This window comes from Micromys minutus (assembly GCF_963924665.1).
Source record: "Micromys minutus genome assembly, chromosome: 20".
In the NCBI taxonomy this organism is placed as follows: domain Eukaryota; kingdom Metazoa; phylum Chordata; class Mammalia; order Rodentia; family Muridae; genus Micromys; species Micromys minutus.
Genome location: NC_137955.1, coordinates 10725792 through 10752389, shown reverse-complemented (window position 1 = coordinate 10752389; position 26598 = coordinate 10725792). Strand labels below are relative to the sequence as shown.

The following is a 26598-nucleotide window of genomic DNA, read 5'->3' as shown; positions in this document are numbered from 1 at the left end:
TAACCCTGCTGCTCAGGGGGTTAGAATCAGAAAGACTTCGAGTTGTAGCTCAAACCGGGCTAAGTAATGAGTTCTCGGCTAGACTTGGTCACATAGTGTGACCCTGTCTCAAAAGCAAAACAGCCAAAACACAGAAACTGAAAAGGAAAGAGCACAGGTTTTGTAATTTAATCATGACTAAACACTGAGTTTTAAGATTGCCAGTAGAGGAATCAACAGTTCTTTTCCTTTGAGGGCTTGACTTGTGCCTAACTTAAGGGTAATGTGCTAAAACTGAGTGAGAAAAAAAAAAAAAAACCCTCAAAATATGTAAACAATTTCCTGACTGGTTACTGTAGAATAAACTGACACTGGATGTTGTATTTATCAGGAATTCCGTAGATGTGGCATTCCTGATGATGTCACAGGAAACTCCCTAGTGAGATGAAATCAGAATCCAGGTACAGTAACAGAATGGACTATGCTGTATATTAAGTTCACTCCTTAGAACAGTGGTAGCAAGCATGGGTGTGTGGAAGTTCTAGCCCTCACACACAGGCAGTTCGGGCCACCACAGATGTTTCCAGATACAATCACTACCAGCAAGAGTTGAGAGAGTGGGAAAAGTAAAGTGTGCTACAGAAATCTTAAGAGGGCAAGATTCCTCTTGGTGGAGACACTCTCAGAGAGCAAGACTTGAGGACACATGTGCAAGGGGATGGGACAGAAGGGGCATCCACCCTCAGAATACTCCTCCTTTTGGTCTCCTCTCTCATGGTTTAAAAAAGTAAAAATTACCCTCACTCCTTCAAAAAAAATTACTCTCACTCCTTAAATCTTTAGATAAATTTAATTCAATCTATTCACAGACAAGCACCAAGTTAGCCATCTAGAAATATAAAGATTATTCTAAATGTTCATGCAGACCAGGGATATGAGTAGGATTTAGTACATGAACATAAAAACAATAGTAATGATTCTTACTAAGCATTTGTCCATATGAAACACACTCTAGTTTCCACATCATTGTCCTGGAGGAAACCAGGACCCTAGGTACTATACCTGAGAAATTGGGAAACAGGAAAATTAATATGTTAAACAAGTTACCAAAACCTAACTGCAAGGGTACTTTAGCAGTCTGCTTTCTGCTATTTAAATCTCCTAGTGCCAGGGCACTGGGTCAGATGTGTAAGCTGCACTTTAAATGAGCCAGGAAAAGCAAATGAAGTTTCCAAACAAAAATGTGCTTGGTAAACACAGGAAACAAGTGGGTGAAAATGGGGTGCTTATGGAGCTAAAGAGGAGACCTTTATTTTTTAAGCTTACTTTTAAAAAATCGGATATATATATATATATATTTTTTTTACATTTCAAATGTTATCCCCTTTCCCAGTTTCTCCTCCATAACCCATCCCCTCCCCTGTCTCCCTGATTCTGTAAGAGTGTTCACCTACCCACCCATCCTCTTCCAACTCCCTGCCCGACATTCCCCTACACTGGGGCATCTAGCTTTGGCAGGACCATGGGCTTATCCTCCCATTGATACCCAACAAGGCCATCCTCTGCTACATATGCAGCTGGAGCCATATGTCTGTCCATGTGTAGTCTTTGGAGAGTGTTTTAGTCCCTGGGAGCTCTGGTTGGTTGGTATTGTTGTTCTTATGGGATTGCAAACCCCTTCAGCTCCCTCAATTATTTCTCTAAACCTTCCATTAAGGACCCCAGTCTCAGTTCAGTGGTTGTGTGAAAGCTTCCGCCTCTGTATTTGTCATGCTCTGGAAAAGCCTCTCAGGAGACAGCTATTTCAGGTTCCTGTCAGCATGCACTTCTTAACATCAGCAATATTGTCTGGGTTTGGTGGCTGTATATGGGCTGGATCCCCAAGTAGGGTAGTCTCTGCATGGCCTTCCCTTTAATCTCAGCTCCAAACTTTGGAGGAGACCTTTTAAAAGGTATGAGAGGACTAAAATGTTGATCAGAGGCTCTAGCTATGAGATATTTCTGGAGTATCCCCCATTGGCCAGCCATGACATGAAGTATGGATATTCCAAGATGAGTAGAATAGAACTCTAGCTGTTTGGTAGTTAACCAAAGGCTCTTGTGTTGGCATATATAAGTTAAGGAAGGAAAAAATCCAAACAACAAACATTCAAGCTGAAGGCATCCTACACAGATATGGGGAAAGTCTACTTTTAGAGATTGGTTCTAATGTTTTGATTCAGTTGGGAATCTGTGTGTCCAAACACTAAAGGTTCTGGTCCACAATAGGTTTTTGATTGATCAATAAAGATGCCAGTGGCCATTGACTGGGCAAAGGGAGACAAAGGGAGTTGGGTGGGCTAGGATGAAGGGGGAGAGGAGGATCGGCAGGAAGCATTGGGGTGGATATAGGAGCTGCAGGAAACAGAGTCAAGCAGCCATGTGTGATTTCTAGGAAGTAGCCACTGACCACTTCCCCATTGGGCGTAGGGTAGCAGGGGGAGGTTCAGGAATGTCCAGCCTTAGATTTAGCCCAGGCATTTTAAATTAACTGGTGTGTGTGTGTGTGTGTGTGTGTGTGTGTGTGTGTGCGTGTTCCATTCATGGATCCACCAAAGATTCGCTGGCCAGGTGGTTTGAAGCACACAACCTACACAGAAACATAAATCAGTACTGACCAAACTCACCACTAAAATCTACTTCTAATCAAGGTCTTTTCATTCAACAAACCTAACAAACAAAAGTATTGTTTTGATATGATTCTTAACTTCAGAAGTTTACAAAGCCCCAAATCTAGTAATCTTAGAATTTCAGCTATGGTATAGGGATTGATCCATGTCATCATTAACATGTTATAACCATAGCTGTTCACCACATCTGTCGGACCTTGTTGTGGGAACAGAGCTGAGACAACTGGCCCACCTCTTTTGAAATTAGATGTGGGTACAGAGCTGTGTCCGAGAGCAAACAAGCCTCTGTGGATCTATGTGCTTCTAGACTTGCTTAGTAAGCACTCACCCCCGCCATCCTTCAATTCTTTATCCTTATTTACCATTAGCTGACAACCTTGACAATTCTGTTCTGAACCAGAGAACCACAAGATGGTAGGACCCCATGTCCCTTAAGCACTCTAAAGCAAGCTGTCCCCTACAAGATCAGAAAGGCTAAAGAAAGTAAATGTTACACACTGAGTCAGTGCACTGAGACTGGGAGGGTGTTTTATAGAGCAACACGCTCTACAACAGAAACAGACACCTTCCAACCATATTTTTTTTCCAACAACAATGGAAATTATTTAGAAATAACTCTTGCTCAAGTTCATAACCATTACACCTAAGATATAAATACCCAAGCTAAGTGCATAGTATTTATACATGCATTAAGTGGACAGAATACCACCATTAGGAGTCAACATTCTGAGGCAGAACCGTACAAAGCATGCATTTAAGTAGTTGATGGTTGAGGAAATAGGAAGTGTGACTATAGTTATATACCACTTGCATTTGTGTGTGAGTGTGTTACACTTTGAGTTATACCTTTAAAATGTTAGAGTATACTTAGATAACTTGTGCTCATAAAATTACAAATGAACAATTGAAAAATAATTCTGCCTTGTGCTTAGTGCATAGCCTGAAGCTCAGATGACAGGGTTGTCAGGAGATACCTGTGGCAGGTATGAAAGCTTTGGGCTCATGGAAACAAAATGAAAACATTGAGATGCTATTTCCAACCCCCTCTGGGATAGTTTCAGTTCCTGAGGGAAACTCATTCCTCCTACGTTAAGTAAGGATCAATCATAGCATGTATATCTTTTCCATTTCCCTGGCTTTTTTAATGCCACCTGATCTGGCTGAGAGTGGTTAGGCCAGAAAGGAATAGTAGTAGAAACCATGGGCTTGGAGTTTTTCCCAAACAGCACCAGAAAAGAAAGTGCAGTGGCTTTCAGAAGAAAGCCTGTTTTCATGAGATTTCCTGCCTTCCTTATACCAAACATATCCAAATAGCTCAAATAACCTTCAGATGATCTCTAGGCTGCTTCACATAGTCTGAGATCAAGTGGTGAGTGAAGCCTACCCTGTCATCAAGACAGACCATCTTAGGGAATATAGTTCTAAAGTAGACAGAGGATACCCAAAGGCTGGTCCCGTTTCCATCTGACCTTTAGCTAGCTTTCCTGCCTGGCCCTCAGTGCCCGGACTGGAGCCAACCCCTTCCTTCCAAGCATCACAGGGTTTGTACTGCCTCCCTCCCCGCCACTGCTTGCTGTTGACAGATTGTCCAGCGACATCTTCCTCCCTCACAGGGACTCATCATTTCCAGATATTCATTTTTAACACTGGGAAATCCAGCCTTATTCCTCGTATGACCACTACATGCAATGAAACTGAGTCTTTGCCGTCTAGTTAAAATCTGGAAGACAATAGGGACCCCTACTTAGTCAGACGTTTAGCTGTTCAGAAGTACCACTCTGGGGTTGAACATGTCTTTGATGTGTGACATGCCTTTTATCTGTGCTGTCACTGGCTCTCATGGGTCATATTAATGGTCCCTGGCTATAGACACGCCACTCAGACCTGGGTTCCCTTTACTTCTGGCTGTGTTCTTTCATGAATCTTCTCTCTGTTTTGTTTTGGTTTTTCAACTCAGACACACAGGTGAAGTTAAGAAAACTGGAGAAATAATGGACAGTAATAATCTCACATACTTCCTTTTTTTGTTTTATAAAGTATATGGAAAATATGTCCCACTTTACATTCATTTTTATCAAAATGTAAACATAGTGTATGTATAGCGTCTAGAAGTGGCTAAAGTTAACTAGCCCTACACCACAGACCTCAGAACAGGGACCCGCAGGTACCAGACTTCAAGCTGCCTGTTCCTAGGCTGAAACTCCATGGAAGCCGCTCAATGGCTTCAGCTCAATATTTGATATTTTCAAGAGCAAGAAAATATTGAAAGTCCTCTCGAAAAAAAAATACATGGAAGCAAGTCTATAACCTCACTGATTATAAAGATGATAAAATATTCATAAAGAAAATATAAATGCAAAACACACAAAGTATTCAAATTAAAAACAAAAACAAAAGCAGAGTATTAAGTGGTGCCTGTCACTTCCTGCAGGCTTCCTAATCCCTTTCCTCTTCCCTGAAAAGGCATAATGAAAAATATGAACACAATAAAGCTGGGGGCAGTTTTGGGGTACACACTACTGTGATGGTCCTTGCTGGTAAGCAGTTAGAAGAACCTGGCAGGGATATTAGCTTCAAAAATCAAAAGAAACGCCACTACTTAGGTATGGGAGTAAACCTACATTCTTCTTGGACATCTGGAATCCCATTTTCTTGTAGGAACTTGCAATAGTGACTGAGCTCTTAGAACCACCCACCTCAAGCACTCCTATTAGCTATCTCTAGGATTCCTGCCCTGACTTGGGCTTTGGTGGGACATACTATGGAGGTAGGTTACTTCCGATAAATCACGGGAGTAGAATGATGATCTTCCTCCCCACCCCCAAAGCTGCAGGAGGAGCAAAAATCGCTGAACCGGTACGGCTAACATTTCAGGGATCCCTGCAGGCCTTACCATGTATGTGCCACGGTGAAGCGGCGCTGCTTGGGGATGTTGCTACTCAGAAGCATCCTGCGCAGGAGCCTGGGGGAATTCCTGGGAGAAATCACCGGGGAGAGCTTGGGAGAAACCGATTTCCTCGCTGTCTTTGACTTTTCGTGCTGCAACAGGTTTTCCCGCAGGGATTTCACAAGATCCTCGTTGAGCCATGGGTTTGGAACATGCGGATTATCCACTTCGGGGACTGTAAGGGTGTCCGGGCTTGTTGTCTGCTGAGCCATTTTCCTGGTCAACTTTGTACAGTTGGCCACAATCCAGGGCAGCGTGGTTGCCTGGCCTGTTTCCAGTGAGTCCCTTGATCCGGAGTCTGAGGAATGTCCAGGGAAACAGGTCGGATCCAGCTGCTGTTAGTTCATTCCGCCCCTGCCTCAGTCTCTCCGTGTAGGCTGCTGGGTGTAGACCAGGCGAGCACACTCCCCCCCCCCGCCAAAGCCTGTTCAACGTCACCCTCCTCCCCCAGCCCCAGCCAAAGATCACTTGACGAGCTCCGGAGGCACAGGAACATGGAGGGAAGCCACCGCGCTAGCTCGGCTTTTGTCAGCCTGCAAAGCAGCCTGTTAAACTATTGGAACTAATACGGCGCAGCTGCTCCAGTGACTTCTGCTTATGTACATAAAGAGTCCTGGGGGGAGGGCTTAACCATCAGATGCCTGCTACTCCTCTGTTTGGCCAGCCTTTCCATTTGCTAATTCCCGAATGTAAAGAAAGGAAAGAAAAACTTGGAACTTGACCTTCCTCTCCCGCAGGCAGGGGCTATTTATCTCCCTATGGTCTACATTCATAAAAGAAAATTACTAGTGATTTAGCTTCTCTTTCTTTCTTTCTTTCTTTCTTTCTTTCTTTCTTTCTTTCTGTGCTTTAGCTTCTCTTTCTTTCTTTCTTTCTTTCTCTTTCTTTCTTTCTTTCTCTTTCTTTCTTTCTTTCTTTCTTCTTTCTTCTTCTCTTCTCCTCTTCTCTCTCTTCTCTTCTTCTCTCTTCTCTTCTCTCTTCTCTCTCTCTCTCTCTCTCTCTCTCTCTTCTCTCTCTCTTCTCTTCTCTCTCTCTCTCTCTCTCTCTCTCTCTCCTCTCTCTCTCTCTCTCTCTCTCTCTCTCTCTCTCTCTCCTTCTCCCCGCCTCTTTTTTTTCTTTCTATAAGGGAAGAGTAAACATCTAGAAGCTATGAGACAAACCACAGAACAACACAGACTCCCCCCTCCAGATACAAACCAAAGGTTTCAAAATGCTACACAGGAAGGACATGAAGAATGACTGTTGGGTTTTACAACCTTGTTAATTATGGTTCTTTCAAAGCACCAAGCAACACTATTCAGACCCACAAACGTGTTTGTAATCTCTTTGTAGTTAAACCTGCCTCTTCCTGCAAGGAAACAGTTATTTCCACAGAAATGGTTAAAAAAATTAAGGTCTCAATTGTCATGCATGTTATATATAATTGATGTATTCAGCCACAGGAGAGTAAAATAAATCAAGCATTTCATAATCTCTTTTAAAAGAACATTTTAATCTGTGGAAAATAAAGCTTCAATAAACTTATTTAGAGAAGATTTGAAATTTTTTAAAAAGTATTTTCTTACCAGAAGCGAGTAAATTTAAATGAAGAAAATGTTAATACAAGTAAGTAAGCAATAAAACCTGTTTAACTGTGTTGTGTGGATCGTGGAGTGGTAGGAAAAACAGAAAGAAGCCTGGCACCGGGGTATCTCGAACTCCCTGGTGACTTTTGGAGGACCTCAGATTATTTTATACTTGAAAACTCAATAACTCTTTCGGAGCTGCAAAATACATCCACCACTACCCCCAAATGGAGGGTTAAATATTGAGATACAATTTTGGGAGATGGGAGACTGTGAGAAGTTATGACATGGAACAGTTCTATAGTCTGTAACTGTGTTCCCATACTTCTCCCCAGTCCTGCTCTACATTATAGATATGGAAGACATGCTCTGACGCTTGGTCAGCAAAACCTAAGATCAGCTACTTGATCCATCTCTCCTGTAGCCATGGATTAATTTGATTACTTCATGCAAAGATTGAAATATGAAGATTAAGGTTTTTTTAAAAATTCATCCTGAAGAACTGCTATCAGTATAAAAGGTTTTCACAGTCTGCAACATTAAATGACAACATTCTTCAGTGATATAAAAACACATCTATGCACATTAATTTTTCTTACATGTGCTATTGGTGACTATAATAATTATTTTGAAACTATAGGTACACACATGCATATATATATGTATGTAGATATATATGTATGAAAAAATATATTTATATAAAGTAAGCCAAGAAGCTAAAACTACATTAAGAGTTATATAAAAATGGCTGTATAGATGTACAATACATGCCCTCAAGAAATTTATTTAAATTAAAAAAAAAACAATGCCTACCAAACTACATCAGAATACTCAGAAAGCCATCTGATCAGATACAGAAAAATATGCTGAGAATCATGTGCATGTGTGATGAAGAAAACCTTAAAGACACAAAAGTATGAGGCTGAAAAATCAATATAAGATCCACTGTGGTCCATGACCCAATAACTGGCCCTAAACCTGTGCACACACTGTGTGCATATGAATGAAGAATAATAGCTTGACACTGCCCTTGTCCTCAGGAGTTTATTTCTAAGGACAAATAGCAAGGGCAACACATTTGACAGAAAAAGGACTAGAAAAATACTTAAGCCAGGAGATATTTAAAGTCTAGTTCTAGATAGACAGATTGATACTAAGTGACCAAATAAAGACCTATTATCAACAATCATGGGTGCTATTGGCAAAATCACTGTTTAAGCTCACCTAGATTCTGGTTCTTGCTTTCAGTGACCCCCAATGTGACTGTTAAAAAAAAGGAAATCATTTAAATTGTGGTCTTAGCCTAAACGGTCCTTTATGGCCCTGCTCATAAGGACAGAGTTCATGGCTGATTATTACAACTTAGCTAAACTTGAAGAATAATTGTCTGTTTTGACTTCACCAAGCCTTGTGGTTAGACATGGACCAAGCCTGGTGAAGGTGTTTGGCCAATCTCCCACTGCCATGGGGCATGGTAGGATTGGGGGTGGTTTGGTTCTTGTGTAGATTCAAGACTGAGGGTGTCTTCAAGGATTTCCACATCAATTGCTGTCATTAGTTAACTCCTGGTTACCTCTACCCCTGTGAATTCTCCAAATGATGCATCGTATGCTGCTATCTAGAAATAAAAAACTTAATTCTGTTTTGAGAATTCTCTGCTACTCCCTTGGAACTACTAAGAAAACCCCACTGTGTGGTGAAATCACACTTGAAAATTGCTGCCTTAGGAAAAGCAAATTGTTTACTGTTGAAGAGAGCTGAACGTGGGTAGCATTTGGATAAAATGATGGTGTTCTTTATAGAGTTCTTCAAAGAGTGCTCTTCCAACAAGAACATTCTACAAACTACCTTTTACACAAAATCTCTTAAAAATTAGCTCTAGGGAACTTATCTGAAAATACTATACTCACCATAGCAGCCAAACAAGGGCCGTAGATTTCAGTAAGTGGAAATTTGAGCAAATGTGACATGCTTAGATAACATTGCTATCTCCCATGCTTGGAAAAGCAGATAGCATGTGCATTTCCTACACACCTCTTAGTAAATCTTCAAAAAAATATTCTATATATTTGGAGTCCTTCACAAAGCACCTCAAAAAATGTTACTGCATTAATTATTTGTAAACTTTTCTAGAAGGAGGCACAATTTATGAAGGTTCTGGGACAAATTAAACCTTCCTGCCTGTATTCAGGTGAGCACCGGGCTTCCCACAATTGAAAGGAAACAATGATGTGGCCCATTCAAAAGAATGGACAAATTAAAATGATTTATACCTGACTAAACAGCATTGTTTGCTTCTCCCGAGCTTGTTTTCATTAGGTAAATATGCACTGAAGTGAGACTTCATTCAAAATGCCCATGGGATGTGCTCAGTGGCAATAGGCAGAATGGGTGAGAGCCTATGCAGAACAATTAGTTAGAGGGTGTGGGCTCTGTTTGCAATGGAAAAGCCTGATTCGAACTCCAGCCAAGCTTTGTGCTTTCTGTATTATTGCAGTAACTTGGTCCTTTATTTGGAAAGAAGTTTAGTGATCGCATCTGTATAATAACATGTGCAGAAAAATACAGCAAGGGTCCTAGGGAGGGGAGAGGGCCTGGTTGGAAAGTGCTGGACATTCAAGTATGAGGACTTGTGCTCAGATGTATAGCACTCACATTACCAAAAAGAAGTAAATAAATGCCAAGTATGGTGGTGTGCACAGGCAATCCTGACACCGAGGAGGTAGAGACAGAAGGAGTCTCTTGTGCTCACTGGCCTACTTCTCTTGCTGAGCCAGGATGCTCCAGGTTAAGGTTCAATGAGAGACCCTGATTCGAAGAATAAAGTGAAGAAAGATATAGGAGTACAATAAGTATCAACCTACAGCATCTCTACAATCACACACACACACACACACACACACACACACACACAGAAAGTACCTAATACAGAATGAGCATCCTATAAGTAGCCCCTATAACCGAAATTCATATTTAGTAGTTATCGGTTATGTGCCTGGAGTTTTGCATTTTGTTTTACTTGATTCTTACAGCCATCCTAAGAGAACCACTATCTTATGGCTAGGTCCCTAGGGTCAAAGGTCATTATCATTCAGCAGTGTATATTTGGGACTTAAATCTGTCTGTGCCTACGATGTACCAGAGTCTCTTATTTTGACTTTATGCTACACCGTGTTGAAAGATAATCTGATATTTATACCAATTATGACTCCTACTAGGGGAAATAGTGGGCCCCTAAGTGCTCCAAATTCTTGTTCTGGTTAACAGCAAATCTGCCCTTGGCTGCCCTCAGAACATACACTGTGACAACCTGTGGCTCCTGCCAAGTCAGGGAGTTCTGTGGAGACAGGGCAGCTGGAGGTGGAATTCCTGCATTTTCTCCCCATCTATATACCTGTGTTTCTTTAGTGTGATGGCATTTTAATTAAAGCCCATGGTACTTTTCCACAGTTTACCACATCCAGAGATCACGTCACTACAAATTACAGGACACAATTATAATGTCCCTTTCTCTAAAAGCATAGCAGAGTACTGTGGAATGGAGCTTCTGACATTTTTAGACATCTGGGATAGCTGGCAGGGATTCCTTTCTTTTATCGTTTTCTTCCTTTTTTCTTGTTTATTTTATTTGTATGGATGTTTTGCAGGCATGCATGTCTTTGTCTTCTGAGGCCAGAAGAGGACATCAGACCTCTAGGAACTGGAGTTTCGGGCAACTGTCAGCCAGCACCTGAGTGCTGGAAATAGACCCAGGCTCTCCAGAAGAGCAGCTAGATCTCATCACAGCGGGGCCTCCCCTCTAGCCTTTCTTTTTTGGGACAGTTTCAGACCTATACACAATGAACTGTGAGTCTACCCACCTAACACCTTCTTTTGCCCCATTCCTTCCCTCTGAACCCCTTATTCTTCCCGGATATTTCCCCAGTGGCTTCACCACAATGACACTAAAAATGTCTATTTAAAAACAGATGATGTATTCGATCCTATCAATGAAGAAAAGAGATGTGAAATAACAAGTTCATAATCGGAACAGATAGTTTAAAGGGATCAGAAGAATATTGAAAGGCTAAGCAGAGAGCGAAAGAACTATGCACATGAAGTGGTGCCTGAGCTAAAAGTTAAAGCATTGTACACGGAAAGGGGGACAAAAGCCTAGACAGAGAAAGTGATTTTAGACTCTTTACTAAATTTAGAAAGAAAGAAACAAAAAAAGAGAGAACGAAACAAAGAGAGAAAGGAAAAGTACTTGGTATTTGGGTAGGTAACATATAGTGGGGTTTAACTGTGGCTAGCTGACAGTAACCTATGTTAAAATTTGGATGATGATTGTAAAGTCTGTTCCTGATCAATTTGAATTTGTAAAGTAGAAAGCAGTTACTGAGGCACTTACTGTTGAGATTTGCTCATTGGCTTTCTATGAACACACAATGAAATAATGAAGTCAAATTGATTGGATACTTCTTAGAATAATCAATTATACATACCACTAATTAAGGTCCACCTAATTAATCATCAAAGACCTGCTACCATTTTCAGGGGGTATTTAGAAGTCGTTGAGCAAGACAAATGCACGTGCCCATTTTGTTAGTTATATTTTTGCTACACAGAGCAGTATTGGTTCATTTTAAGGAAATGATCAAGCCTGTTGAATGCTACCAGATTAATCTAAGTATTAGATAGTAAAGTTAACATTTACAGAACACTGTCTCCACAGCATTAGAGTGGTATGATTCCTGAAACATCTGCTTAAGCCCATCTTCTCATCTTTCCTTCTGTTTGCCCATCACAGGGCCACCTACCCAAGAAACAGATTTTAGGATCTTTTTAGAAATTAGTGTAATGTAAATTTTAAACTCCCCATGATTCACAGAAAACATTTATCAGCATTTGCCACAGTTATTCTTTTCTTGGGGGGAGGGAGTGGTTCTGGTCCTTAAAGTATTTCACTATTTATATCTATATTTAGCTACATATAATTGCAGATGGAATTATTCAATATATGTAACTAATGATCTTTGAAAGAAGAACCATTTAAAGGATAGCAATTTCATATTTAACTATAGGGAGTTGTCTGAAATCTATTGTTTAGAGGGGACAGTGACATAAAAGCAGGGAATTATTCCCAGTCCCACAAGCTAATTCACTGGGAAACCACTTGCTCATTTAATGTCTCTCAGCCTAAATTTGCCAGTCTCAGGTCCTATTATTTTACTTAAATTGTAAAATCTCAGAAATAGACAGTTTAGCCTGGTGTGGTGGTACACACCTTTAGTCCCAGCACTTAGGAGGCAGAGGTATCTCTGAGTTTGAGGCTGGTTTAGTCTGTAAGGTGAGTTCTAGAACAGGGAAATGCAGAGAAAGCCTGTCTCAAAAACCAAAGCAAAACAACAACAAAAACAAAAGACACTGTAGTGTTCAGTGTACGCATTCAATGAGTAAACTGTGTGACATGTGGATTATATCCCAATAGAGATGTCTTTAACAAAAACATATTTACCAGAAAAAGATGCTTTGATATACAAGAACAAAAGCCTTAAATGTTAGGTGCTTGTGTTTGGTTATCTGTTTCTGGATGTGAGACTCAAAACACATGATCAAGAAGCACTATGGCACCAGTCCCTGGGGTAACAGTATGACACAGATGCTCTCTGAGAGCTCTGTTCAGTGTTTAGGAAACACAAGGTGACAGGAAGACAGTACCATATAGTGTGCAGGGGACTTACCAATGTTATCATGGCCCTGAAACCTGTGAAAATTTCTTCCCTAACTAGATAAAAAAAAAATGTTCTGACATCTGAGTCACAGCTTAGGAGACATAGTGGGAGAGCCTGAGTTAATTTAATATTTGAAATCAAAGTATTGTTTTACTTCTAAAATTGTAAAGCTGCAAGGAGAGGTATATTCACTGTTACATAATGACAGATTTCTTAGAACATCAGGAGTTTAATTGGCCCTTTAGGCTCTAAGAGATTTTAAACCTACATTTCCTAAAGTATGTCCCACAGTAGGCTAGCGGTTTGCAACTTACATTGGACAAACACAAACAGCTTCTTCTGATTACAAAGGCTAAGCTACATCTAATGGTGGTCTAGGTACTTCCTTTGTTCTAGCTCCTTTGGAGTTGGTTGTTACTACACTCATTCTCTAAGCTATAACCGCCCTGCTCTTCAGTTAATATCTACAGGTAAAATTATAACCTTCATAGAGGTTGTGAGAGGGGGTCTGAGCGCTAGAGGACAGCAGCATGGATGGCCTGCTATGCCAAATATTAAGCCGATGAAAGGCTGGAGAGGTATTGTATGAGAAGAGACTGCTAGATAGAATGCATGTGAAGACAACTTAAGGCCATAATAATTATGATGTTTTTCTGACTTCAATAGAGCTAAGAGTCACCTGGAGACTATTATGCAGAATCAGCTTTAATGTGGGGGGGGGGGGCAAGAGAGGTAAGATTCTGAGTTTCTAAATTCCTCAGGTGGTTCACAGACTACCTACAGAGCAAAAACATTACCCTGTGTCTACACGTGGGAGAGTAAGTCATAATAATGACAGCTATACCATGAGAACAGTAACTTGGAGCTAAGTGACGCTGTTCCTTTGCCTTCAGCTATTTCCAGTGTCTGATCGTTTCCTAATATTCTAATTGCTAACTTCATTGTATTTAGCTCTGATACTAATATTAATTGTCAACTTGGCAGGATCTAAACAAGTTCTTCGGGCCTGCTTGGGTTGGGGGAGGGGCAGGGGACATTTAGGTTAGGCATGCTCGTGAGGAATTTTCTACATTAGGTTAATTGAAGGTGTAAAGACTCAAAATCTGAAGTAGCACCTTTGCTGGCATTGCTGTTGTGGACATAGAAATAGGGAGCTGACTGCACACTGATCCTAACCTCTCTCACTTCACTGTGGACACAAAGACACCAGTGACCAGCTGCCTCAAGCTCTTGTTGCTGTGACACCTTTGTAACAATAAACCATAACGTTGACTTGTGAGCCAAAATAAAGCCCTTGTTCCCTAAGTTGCATTGGTCAGAATATTTCATCCCAGTGTCAGGAATAATTATGAAGACAATATGATTACATAAAAAAAACTAGCCCTTTGTTTTACAAAGCACGCAAATTCTAAAAATGATTCAATTCAGAAGAGGTGGTATTCAACCTCATCGTGAACTGGGGTGTATATTCTTCCTTTGTAGTATGGACCACTGCTAAAGACAGTCACCAATAAAGTTCACCAGTCATTAAATTGCTACCAATTAATCAAGAAAGAATATTATTGAGATTTGGTCTATTGCTATGTATTGCAGTGCTAAGTACTGGCCCCCAAGTCTGCTTGCCCCCAGGGATGAGGAAATTCTTACATATACCAAGTGATGCTATGTGACTTTGCTCCCTAATTCAAAACTACTGGTTGAGTAAAGTTTCCTACAGACTATATCTGGGCAGAAGAGAGGTAGGCAAAGTTGTGGTACCCAGGCTTGGGATTAGAGACAGGACCAAAAGAGGGAGGAGAGAGGAGGTGGAGAGGGGAGAAGACATTATGGGTCTGATGAATCATGGAAACATGGCCGTGAGAACTGACCAACTGGCATTAGGAGCATCCCAGATGGAACATGGCAAGTTATAACTCAGGGCTATTGACTGGGAAGTAGACCCTAATAGCTTACAGAGTAGCTTAGAGACTCAGCTTGAGTGCTCTAAAGGCTTATTATAAATATAAAGGTTTTGTGCCTTTTATCTGGTAACTGAATGATCAAAGGCAGGGTAGAAACCCTCAATTAATATTAAATCATGATCACAACAAATGCACCAATCAAGTTCCTAATACTCACTTAACCGTCAGTCTCTGGGTAGCTATGTAATTGAGAATGTGTTTTTTTTTTTCCTAGTGATTTATAAGAAGTTATTCTGACCTGAAAATGCTCAACCGATTGCTAAATTATGTGTAGCAATCTGCCCTTCTTCTGAAATGATTGTTAGGCTTTTGTAGCATTGGAGACTGAAGTGAGGTGCCACATACACCAGGAAAATACTGCGCCACAGAGCTAGAGATACCAGTGTCTTTCTGAAATTAATATCACAAGCCCTAACAAGATAAATATAAATCACCTTACACTAATCCTACAAGGATATATGTTTCAGTAAGCCTCGCGACTATGATTTACAATCTTTACGTCTATGCAGCCAACCAGTAATGATTTACTCAGTTACCAGGGAAGAGCGATGTGCGGCAGAAAAGTGTACTTGTTAGCCCAGAGTGGAGCAGCTCGACATCTACAGCCCTTGGCCAGTATCCTTCACAATAAGTTCCTGGAAGATAGTAAACTACCCAGCAGGGAGGTCCTGAGGAGACAGTTGGATGCAATTTATTTTGTATGATTTGTGTTTACTTTCAGCTAACAACATGAAGACGGGGTGCCCCAATCAACGAACACTAATCTATCCATTGAAAATGGGCAGTATTTTCTAAATCCTACCAATGTATTCATCTTTAAATCATCTACATAACATATACTTTATCTCCACCATGAGGAAATTTAAATTTCCAGGAAAAACTACAGTTCCCATGGCACACTATTACCCAACTTCCCTCCGTCACCTGGGTATTATTATCTTTCAGAATTTATTTCCAAATTCATTGTGGGGTCCCTAGCCAAAGTAAACTCACATTAGAATAAAAAATGGAACCAAGAGAGAAAGGAACTGACTTTTACATTTTATCTGATTGTATTTCTTTAAACTTAAATGGCCTTATGTGGCTAGTGGCTACATTATTAAACAGTGAGTACCAGGCCGTGTGCTGTCATGAGTAATTACGTGCGTATAAAGAAATGGTTTTGGAGTCTTCCCCAAAAGCCATGGTGTCATGTGTCATGATACTTTGGCAACTTCACTCTGTTCTGTGGCAAAGATCTCCTTTGCTATTTTTAGCTGATACATGCTATTCCAGATTGAGAGCATTAGCCACTGGAAGGACATTTTGATTTCCTAGTTTCACCTTAAAACAAACACCTTGTAAGTCATTGGTCATATATTGTATTGTTGTTGTTGTTGTTGATGATTTTTGGGTTTTTTTTTTTTTGTTTTTTGTTTTTTTAATTAGACAGTTGGAAGTCGGGCTGTTAAGTGCCAGGATACCTGCCTTTTAAATTTTTTCATAAAAGTTGCCAAAATTTTAATGACCCTGCAGAAACTACCAATAACGGCGCTCCCCTCCTCAGCCTCCTCATTTTCCTGTGTGCACTGGCAAAGCCCCGGTGTCCTCCAAGAGCATCCTCTATTTTTCTTAGCATAGAAGTAAATGAACGGAAGTATCAGCTGCCACCATTAACACCCAGACTGCATTTCTCTGCACTTCCAAGGCTGTGCTCAGTTTTAGCTCCTTAGCAATTTCACTTGACCAAGCATTTCCCTGCAGTGTCTCTAGCGTGATGATATCTACACATTACAGAAGGCACTGGAGAAAGGCAGAGCATTAACGTTCCTCTGTCTGTAATATACAGGCACGATCCAGTAAACCTTGCTTTAAATCACCCTCACTGTGATAAAGACAGATTGTGCTGTGGGCAGTTATCCTGGCCTACACACAGAAGTGCACAGGCCACTGTGCCTGACCAGAACTCCACCACTCTTTGTGTCAAATGCTTCCCTTGAGAATAATCAACAGTTCGTAGGTGAGGCCTGAAATCAGAGGCTCACTGCATTGGCCCGAGAGAAGGCATACTTCTTCACCCTCAGTAACTGCTTTAGATGATTAAACATCTGCAATGAGCACAATGAACAGGCCTCTCAGACTTGTATAAATAGCATCATCATGATCTCCACTGTATCCAAGGCAGCATGGAGAACCAGAACCCAGTGACATCCCTCACTCAGGATAACCAGACCCAGTCCTAGAAGCCCAGGATTCCCAGAGACATAAGTTCTGCTCTGTACATCTAGAGAGACAGCACCTTGATATGACCTGGGGCTGGAGAGTCTCCCTCAGGATCCTGACCCTCAAACCAGAAAGTTCTATCAGACACTGGACCTGACCTTCAACTATGTCATGGAGGTGAGCAGCCTTGGGGAGACAGGCTCAGGTGCATTGTACTAACTACCTTCTTGCTCAAGACAGGAACACTTGACCAGGAGTCATCTTCACTGCACAACTTGCCCTCAAGCCTGAGACAGCCAACAAGTCTCTGGGAGTCAGCTTTGTTCTCTGAAATAGCAGGGCAGGAAGGTGGCCATAAGGGGACAAGAGCCAAAGCCATCATTGGAGAGAATGAGGTTCTTCATGACTGCAGCTTGTTGTGCGGGTTTGTGTTCCTAAGAGAAAACTGAAATGACCAAGGAAATAGGTTGTTACTCCACTCTTTCTTCATCAGCCAAGGAAATTCTTTGTGGCATGTCTTAAAACTCTAGAAAACCATTTCCTCAGTTTTTGTACTCTTTACAGCTTAATAGCTACTGAGATTAAATAGACAGTAATTTGCATAATAAACACATTTCTGTCACTTTTCTAAGTCTATACAATCAACAAAACCATGTGCAGCTCCTTGATCTACTGTGTGTGTTGGTATCTTTGGTACAAACACTGGCCCTACAATTTAAAGATGGCACTGTCAGTGACCTGATAACTAATAGGGCATCCCTATACCTCGGTCCCAGGAATGGGCACAACTGGCAAGTGGCCTCAGGATAGGTTAGTAAAGTATCAACAGATAATAAGAAATGACACGTTCAGAGTTCTTTTGTGTGATCTATGTTGAAAATTTACTAAACTGAATGCATATATAATTTAATTTAAAAATAAGTGGTTGTTGTACCAGCTTACTCAATTCAAAAACAGTTGAAAGTATGTGTTTGTTAGATCATTAGTAGTCAGTTCTAAAACACCACTGTGCATTGGCAAAGCCTCTAACTTGAAGAGCCTGCTCTACAGTCCTTTTCTTAGAGCTGTTGGTCTGATTGATTTTTAGATGTTGCTCTATAGTTTCTACATTTGCTTTTACCGTGTATGCATTGCTGGTTTACTTCTAAGAGCTCTGTCCCACTGTTGAAGAGGGAATGGGCAGGTCCAGGGTCACACTGTAGGGCTTTACTGAGCATCTGTACAAACACGGTTAAGTAAGAAATCCTCTGATGAGTCATGGTATATGCAGATAAAATGGGCTTTTAAAGTCTGGATCCGTGTGCTGTTTTTACATGAAAACACTACAGAAAAGGGTATCTTCCTAGGACTGGAAAATAAAGAATCACACAGTCTTGAAACTGTGAAATGTTCATCACTTCAGGCAGCAATGAAGCATGTCCCAAAAGCAACTTTCAAATTAAAAAAAAAAAAAAATCAATCACTCAAAGTTTGTGGGATTTCTGGCATCTGCACTTGTAAAAGTTCTTTAGGCACTGATAGACGGAGCATGAGAGGAAGGGTAACCACAGGAATGATGTTCTAAGTGTGCAAGAGGTCCAACTTCCTCTCACTTCTCTCAGCTTGACGTAAGAGAGAGAAAAGGTGAAGGGTGCACGTCCCAACAGCAGGCTGTAAGGAAAAGTAGCTAGAGCAGGCTGGAGCATGCATTGAAAGATCAGTATGGAAGGACCAGGAGTGTTCTTTTAATCAGCTTAACAAATGCTAAGCTAATTAGACTTAATGTTAGCATCTGAAGAATCTTTGAGGGTTACTACCAATGTAAAAGTGCTGCAGTATTTGGAGACTAATATTTTAAAGAAGTGAATCTTGTAAAAATTGTCTTAAACCAGCCATCAGGGGAAGGGGCATTGTTTCCCTCTTTTAAAACATGGGTAAGTTAGCAATGATCCAGCAAATAGCTTCGCCTGTGCTCGTACAACAAGCCCCACTCCTGAATTCAACGCACCAAGGAGGAAGTCACCGAAAATGAGTAAGAAGGTGGGATGTGCTCTTCTAGCTGGGCCGCCTTGTCCGGCTTCAGTGGGAGAGGAAGTGCCTAGCCTCACAGAGCCGGGGGACACAGGGGAGGGGTGAGATACCCTTAGAGCCCCACATGCTCAGAGGAGAAGAGGTTGGGGGAAGGATTGTGGGAGTGGGTGACTGGGAGGGGGGGCAGTGAGTGGATTGTAAAGTGAATAAGTTAAAAACAATAAAATTAAATTTAAAAAAAGAAAGAAAAAAAGAGAGAATAATTGGGAAGATGAAAGGGCTCAGGGAGGGGGGAGACAAGAGAGGTTAGTGAGGAGGATGTAACCATATGCATGTTATGTATATGTGTATGTGCATATGTACATACATATGTGGCTATATATGTGTGATATTATATACATCTGTGATATATATATATATATATATATATATATATATATATATATATACACTCTATATAGTGATATATATGTAGAATTGCAAATGATAAAGAGAAAAGCAAAAGGAGTTTTAAAATACTCAAGTTAATTTTATAGCACCCAATTTAAGCCTTTATAGGGTTCCATTAAAAGGTAAATACTATTTTAATTTTTTTTATTTGCCACAAAGGCATTCTGGTCTGAGTGGCCTACAAATTATTAATTTACTACTGCCTTATTTTCTTATTTAGAAAGCATAAACATAAACGGAAATGAATAAAAGAATGGCAGGGAATGGCTGTTCTCCTCAAATGAAAGCAAATGTTGCTTTCGCCTCTGACTACCAGATAATTCTTTATGGTAAAATTTTTACTAGACTACTCATAAAGATGAGCCCTTCCTTCACCCATTCAGTCATTCAGCCAAGAAACATTCACTGAACACCTAGTGGCTTCTAGGAATATATTGTATACAAATGTCAAAATAGCATAAGTTTCTGAAAGTGACCCACCACACGGTAGTCAAGGGTGGTGAGCCCCAGAGACTCACCTAGACATCTTGATGTTATTCCAGAAGACAAACATGAGAGGGTGGAATTATTGTGTGTATCTAGACAGCAGACAGGGAGTTGTTTTAAGTGTTATCTCGAAACAGATTAGTTTGCAGTGGGTTCTATGAGAAAAATGGAAGCATAATTAAATTGTGCTTCTTAAATTCTTAAATTCGATGTCCGCATTTTTCTCTAGCTCTTTTAGATGTGGGGTTTTGGAGATCCAGTAATTACAGTTTGATCCCAGATAGAAAATCATGAGTTTCACTGTCTCTTTGCGCATGCATTTAAACATGTCTGAATGTCATCCCCAGCCAGAGGACACTACCCAGCATTCGCAGCACAGCATTCGCAGCACTCCAGCCTTCTCTGTAACAGAAAGTGTGTGGTTTGACTTGTGATGCAATTCCTGTGTTGGTTGCCAATGACAACGGTTGTTTTCTTCATTAGGTTTCATGTGGTTGGTCAGGTTATGCCACGAGAAATTGTACTCAGAGGAATCATGAGTGTGTTGAACGCCAGTTTCGAGCGGTGATTGCAGTGTGTGTGGTACTCAGGAGAAGGCTCTCGGTTCTGTTAAGACAGAAACGCAGACTCTTGGGGACCCTGGGTGACCTTTGGCTTCTCTCTCCCTCTACCCTAATCTCTGGTTTCTAGCCACCAGAAAAATGGCACAATATGTGTTCAGAAAGTTCTACTAATCAGTTCTTTTCTGTTGCTCTCCCATTTCTGTGGCTTCAAGAAGCCTTGAATTGCAATCTCCCGGATGCGTCACTGAGAACAACTTAAGTCAACTATAATTTTCAACAGATCCTGAACATGGGTTTGGAAAGATCAGGTGTTACCGAAATGGGCCCTAACACATTCAGACCGGGATCGAGCCGCTTCCTGCTTGACTCCTCCCTCAGTCGGTTAACAAGTGTTTCCAAAGTGTTTCCAAAGCCACGGGCATTAAGACTCCTGAAACAGCTAATTAACAGAGCTGATCTCCATCATAGGAAGCCTGTGTGTTCCCGGCCGCTCTGAAACCTCAGCTTCCCCAGGACAGCAAGGGAGCACTGGGAATTGGGCTGTGACAATCTGCTCCCTCACTGTGGCAGAAAATAAGCTGCTCAACAGGCACTTTAGGTGAGAACAGTCCTCTCAACAATAACAGAAAAGGTCTCACTGCCAGGACCAGGAAAAAGTAAATGAACATTTCCTCATGTTCAGACTGTGAGTCACAAGTGGCCTATGAGTGGACCAAAGCCTGCGGCATTCCCTTCACACAGTCCAGAGAAACACAGGCCCGGTGAGAGAGCTTTAGCTTTGGATCACAGTCTTCTAACCGGGAAACAAACTCCAAGTACACAGGTACTGATCTCCTTTTCCAACATTTTCCCCTTACTTATCTTTATAAGCAAAGGTATAATCACACAGTTATTTGAAAGAAAATTGGACAAGTTTCGATGAACTGCCCAGGTTTGACATAGGTTTGCATAAGCTATGTACTTTGATAAAACAATCGTCTATCACACACAGAAAGGTGTTCTTTTGTGCCTGTGGCACAAACATCTGTTTTCCACGATCTTAACAAAGCTACCTTTCTAAAACATACCACCCCCTACTTGAGTAGAGTTGATTTTTTTCATGGCAGAGAACATACATGTGTTCTTATGCTCCTTTTCCGACACCAGTCATTGCCAGACCCGCATCTGCAGAATTTCACTGTAGGCTCACAGGTCAGATTGTGTGGGCCCCAGTTCCATAGCTGTAGACTCTTCACTCCCAACAGACCCTGTCACTTCTAGAGGCCGTCACCTCTTCTACCTGATCACTCATTCTCTGCTTTAGTGTTACTTGCTCTGGAAATTACTTCCCTCTAATACTTAGAACTCCACTCCATCCCTTTGGCCAACTCTCTTGACATTCGTATCATGAGTTACCTTTTTGAGCTCAATGTTTATATTATCTTTATAATATACAGGAGGAAATGGCTATGGGCTTACATGGAAATGGACAACTTGCTGGATCAATGGGTATAACCAGGTCACTGAGCCAGATTATACCTAATGGCTCTTTAAAGCCTGTAATTAATTTTATATAGTCTATTTTTTTAATGATAAGTTTGAAGTGATAAGGAAGAAGTACACCAGTTATTAGTTAAAATTCATACTTGGTGACCTAGGAATGACAAGTGCAATTTTAACTCATGTCAGAATATCTGAAGGACAGGTTTTGCAAAGGTCTGGAGACTGGCCATTCTCGGGTTTCATGTTTTATTCTAGAAAACACTCCTTGTGTGGAGGAAATGAGCCAGGCAAATGGTGCTAGCCCAGTAACAAGGTCTTAGCTGTCTGAAGGGAACAGAGTAGCAACTTCGGCTGAAACATATTCCTGCGAATGACCCTACAGGAGGGCACGGGAGAACACAGAGCACACAATGTCGTGACACTGAATAGTCTGGCACAGGTGCAGGAAGAAAAAGAGAAATGCCTGTGCTCACTGGAACACATACAGGATGGAGGCACATTGTGCTGGGGAGAGGTGGGAATGGCACTATGACCTCTGAAGCCTTGGGGCATCTGGCTTGGGTCTGGTGGAAGAGCATTAAGTCCCCCAAACCTGAACTTGGCACCTTGAGCTGTCTTCCAGAGCTCCCAGAAAAAGTTAGATGGACAGCAATAGGAACTACTCAACAATGTTGGGGAAGCTAAGGAAGCTTAAACTAGCGTGGTACAGTCTGTATCCTTTGTTGCTTAGGGCTAGAGAACTAAGATAAATGTTCACTATTAGTAACTTATTATAAAGGTAAAGGAGAGGAGGGGTTAGAAAGTTCATTCGTCAGAAACTTATTACAGGCAATACAATGAGTGTTTCAATGAGAAAATAAAAGAGATGAAATCTAAAATACAACATAAATATATGTGCATATGTACAATATACATATATTAATACATACATATATGTAATATACCTATTTGTGTGTATGTGTGTGTATGTGTATAACTTCTAAGCAAAAATCCTATTTCATGGAAGAGTCAATGTGCTCTGAAATCAAGATTTGCCTGATTCAGATAACAGTTTTCTCAACAGAACAGAGGTGTTGATGGAAAAAGGATACCAAAAGGAGAATCTTCACTCAAGGAAGACTGTCCCAGGGATGGGAAGGACAATTGTTTCCCACAGTGACAATCATTTCCAGGATGAAAATGAGCAGAAATCTTGTGCTTAGAGAGAAGAACCAATGGTGGTCAGCCAGCACTGAGAAGCAAGAGAGCAGCTCCTTTGTGAAGCCTGGCGTCCATCGGAGCCACAGCCGTGGAGATGCAGCTGCCTGGGCAGGTGTAGATCTTGGCTCATTCTGAGTTCCCAGGAAGAAGCTATTGAATGACTGAGTCAGTGTGAACTCTGTACTCTACTGCGTAAGTGATATGCTGTGAGCAGTCTGTGTTTCTTGCGCTAAGACTCAAGGTGTTCTGGCTTCTTTTGGATGGTAATTAATATGACTTGGGGTTATAGTTTTATTGGTTTCCTTGAAGCCATATAGTGTACTTAATGAGTCATTATATCTGCACTTTTATACAGGCGAAAACTCATTTTCAATGTGAGTAAAAAATCATACCTCTATATATGCCTTTTTCTTCTAGGATAAAAATGAAGCCTTAATTTAATTCTATTAACCTTGTGTCTGTGGAAGTTTTTTATTTAGTGGATGCCCCTGTAAGGAGGGAGTTCGGAATTGATTTTCTTCCAGGACTAGAGTTAGATCCAGGCTCAGCTTCACAAAGAATCAGTTCCGGCGCTCTTAGGTCTGTTTACCCAGAGCTGCAGCTCTCATAAAATATAAAATAAAAGAAAAACTGTGTGCCCTGAGCTAACATGACATCCAGCAGTATAGCCAGTTGAAAGGAAGCAGCAGGAAGTGCTCTTTGGTGGGAGTAGGGAGGGGGAAGGGAGAGGAAGTGACATCATTCCTGTCAGCTTTACTCCAGACCAGTGACAGAGGTGCCTGAAGCCCCAAGCTGCCCTTAACAAAGAACTGAAGAGCACAGTGTATCAATGCTCTTCAAAGACAAAGACGCAGCAACTTACAAGGGATAGTAAGTGGGGTTAACACGGAGCCCCAGGAACCGAAGCTTGTAAGTGTGCACTTTCAAATACTCGAAAAAAAATGATGATGGGCACATTTAGAGATGTGACATTTCCGTCTGGGGAGGAAGAAGCCACTTCTTTTGTTTTCGCTCCTAGTGATTGGCCCAGAGTTAAACTTGCCATGGGAAGCGAAAGCTGAAGACTAAAATCACAGGCTTACCTATTTCGAAGTCTTCAGGATTGTGTAAAAATAAAACCTCAAGGATTGAAAAGAAGAAACGGATAAGCCATTTCCCGGGGAAGAAAGATTACAGCGAAATCATTGTAGTGTGTATGGAGATTTCAAAGGGCAGCCAGATGCATTCGGATGCCCAAAGACAATGACAGGATGCTGACTAAAGCTGCCGAGCTGCCAGCCACTCACTGGCTCACCTCAGGACCAGGGCCATTGATGTTGCCTTTTCTCTTTCCTCTTCCTCTCTTTGTCCTTTCCTTTTTCTTAACCTTTCCCCCTCTGCCTTCCCTTGTCCTCTGTCTTTCCTTTTGTCTTTTCACTGAGCCTAGTAAGGAATTCACGGTAGGACAATAATGAAGCTCATAAGGAAACCCACAGTATATCAAGAAAGGCTACACTTAATGCTAACGTTGGGCAGAACTTGCCATTTCCTCTGCTCACTTTAATGTCACCTGATGCTGTCTCGATTCTTCAAAGCTTACCCAGAATGACTATGGGATGGCGTTGGGGGAAATAAATTTGTATTACTAATACTCTGCCAGGGAAAATGCCACCCCCCAGCTCTATGGAAGGAATACTTCTTGAAAATGCAGCCTCACACTTGGGGCCCTTCATCCTGTTTATCAAAGAATGATCCACTGTGGCATCTTGGAGGAAACAATGTCAAAAGAAGAATAGTATCCAAGAGAATTTAGGCACAGCTCTTATTTTAAAATTCTCCATTTAATCGAGCTTAGTTGTTTGTAATGCACACACAGTCTAAATATGTTGTCCTTGGATGGAGAACACATCAATTATTAAAAGCCACAAGAAGAAACCTTCTACTTGATCTTAGCCAAAGGCTAAAAAGCAGTAGCTACAATAGTGGGAGGGGAGTTCACAATGTTCAGAGCAGCACAAAGCCACCTTAGAGAACCTGGAGGGGGAATTCTGGCTCCTCTCAGCAGATGGCATTGAACGCTTCCTTTAACCTCAGGATGTAGCAGAATGCAGACATTGTATTGCTAAGCTTCTTAGAAACGGAATAACTGGTGGCAAGGCCCAGCACAGAGCCCCTCCCACTATGTATATGCCTCAAAATAGTCTTTTATACTATGAACATTATCTGTGGTACTCTATTTATTTCAATACTATTTTTTAGATTTTCTTCTCAATTAGTTGTAAGTTAATCCCAGCAAGTTATAAAATTAAATTTTCCAATGTAAGCACACACACACACACACACACAATCAAATTCCTGCTTCCCAGTTAAAAGCTTCAGGAAGGAGGGGCCAGGTCTGGACTGAGAATCATACAACTTGAATACAAGCCTTATCTCTGCTTCTTGTTCTTTAGAGGACCCCAGGCAACCCCCAAAGTCTCAGCTCTCCTGTTTCCTTCCCACAGAGCAGGGATGGTCCTAATTGAAGATGGTTTGAGTTCGTTGCCATGGTGCAGTGTGAAAGTGATTAAGAACGGCTAAGGTCATTAGGGTGGAGTGCCCATGGCTGCATCCCGGGTGGGTTTATAAGTGGAGTGAGCATCTGCTGGCATTCATATAGGATGTTCACGCTTCTCTTTGGCCACCTCGGGACAAGTGGGCCATTGTTAAACAGTGCTCTTGGCTCTGGAATTAAAACTTGAGTCTAAGTACACTTTCTTTTTAATTTATTGACTACATTATGACAGAAAACAGATAGGGTAAAGCCTATATTTGCTTCCCATGTACTATGCAGATCAGCCAGAGAGCCAGCTGTTTGAGAAAGTGCCCTAGGAGTGGGGAGAAATCTGGCTTCATAGCCAAAGTATTTCCACACAGTTATACAGACCAGGTATGGTGTGTCCTTTCAAGATACAATGTCTAAATGTATGAAATCTGCCTCACACAGATTCGTGGGGTCACAGATGATTATATTCGGAAAGAAAGGACAAAAACAAAACAAACCTGCTAAGGTTGGTGAACATTGTTCCCACTAACTGACAAGTGAGATTCAGATATGCTACTTGAGAAGTCAGGGACCACATAGATGACTGCTGTCTCATAGAACTGGTGGGGGAGGACAGTAAGTTTTTGGATAGCTTGGGCTACACACTGGGACCCTGCCTAAAAACCTAGAACCTATTAAAACAAAATCAGTTCATTTATTTTTATTAGTTCTAACCACTGGCCAATGTGTCCTATAAAGAACAGTTGGGAAGAGAGAAGGGATCCAGGGTGGGTGGGCAAATGTAGCAGGGGGCTAATATAATCAAAATAAATGATATAAATATAAAAATGCCATAATTAGTGTGAA

At 41.3% G+C, this 26598-nt stretch overlaps 1 protein-coding gene across 2 annotated transcripts in view; it reads right to left on the bottom strand.

Annotated features, from left to right (window-relative positions):
• PDE4D (phosphodiesterase 4D) overlaps positions 1-26598 on the bottom strand; it is a gene marked incomplete at its 5' end in the record, with an annotated part of 1034128 nt that overhangs the window by 636796 nt on the left and 370734 nt on the right. The window contains one exon of one of the 2 annotated variants that reach the window (XM_080933668.1): positions 5542-5807. The exons of the other annotated variant lie outside the window; for it this stretch is intronic. Coding sequence (XP_080789794.1) covers positions 5542-5807 — 266 coding nt within the window. Of the gene's footprint in view, positions 1-5541; positions 5808-26598 lie in introns of those variants that run through there. 2 annotated transcript variants of the gene reach the window in all.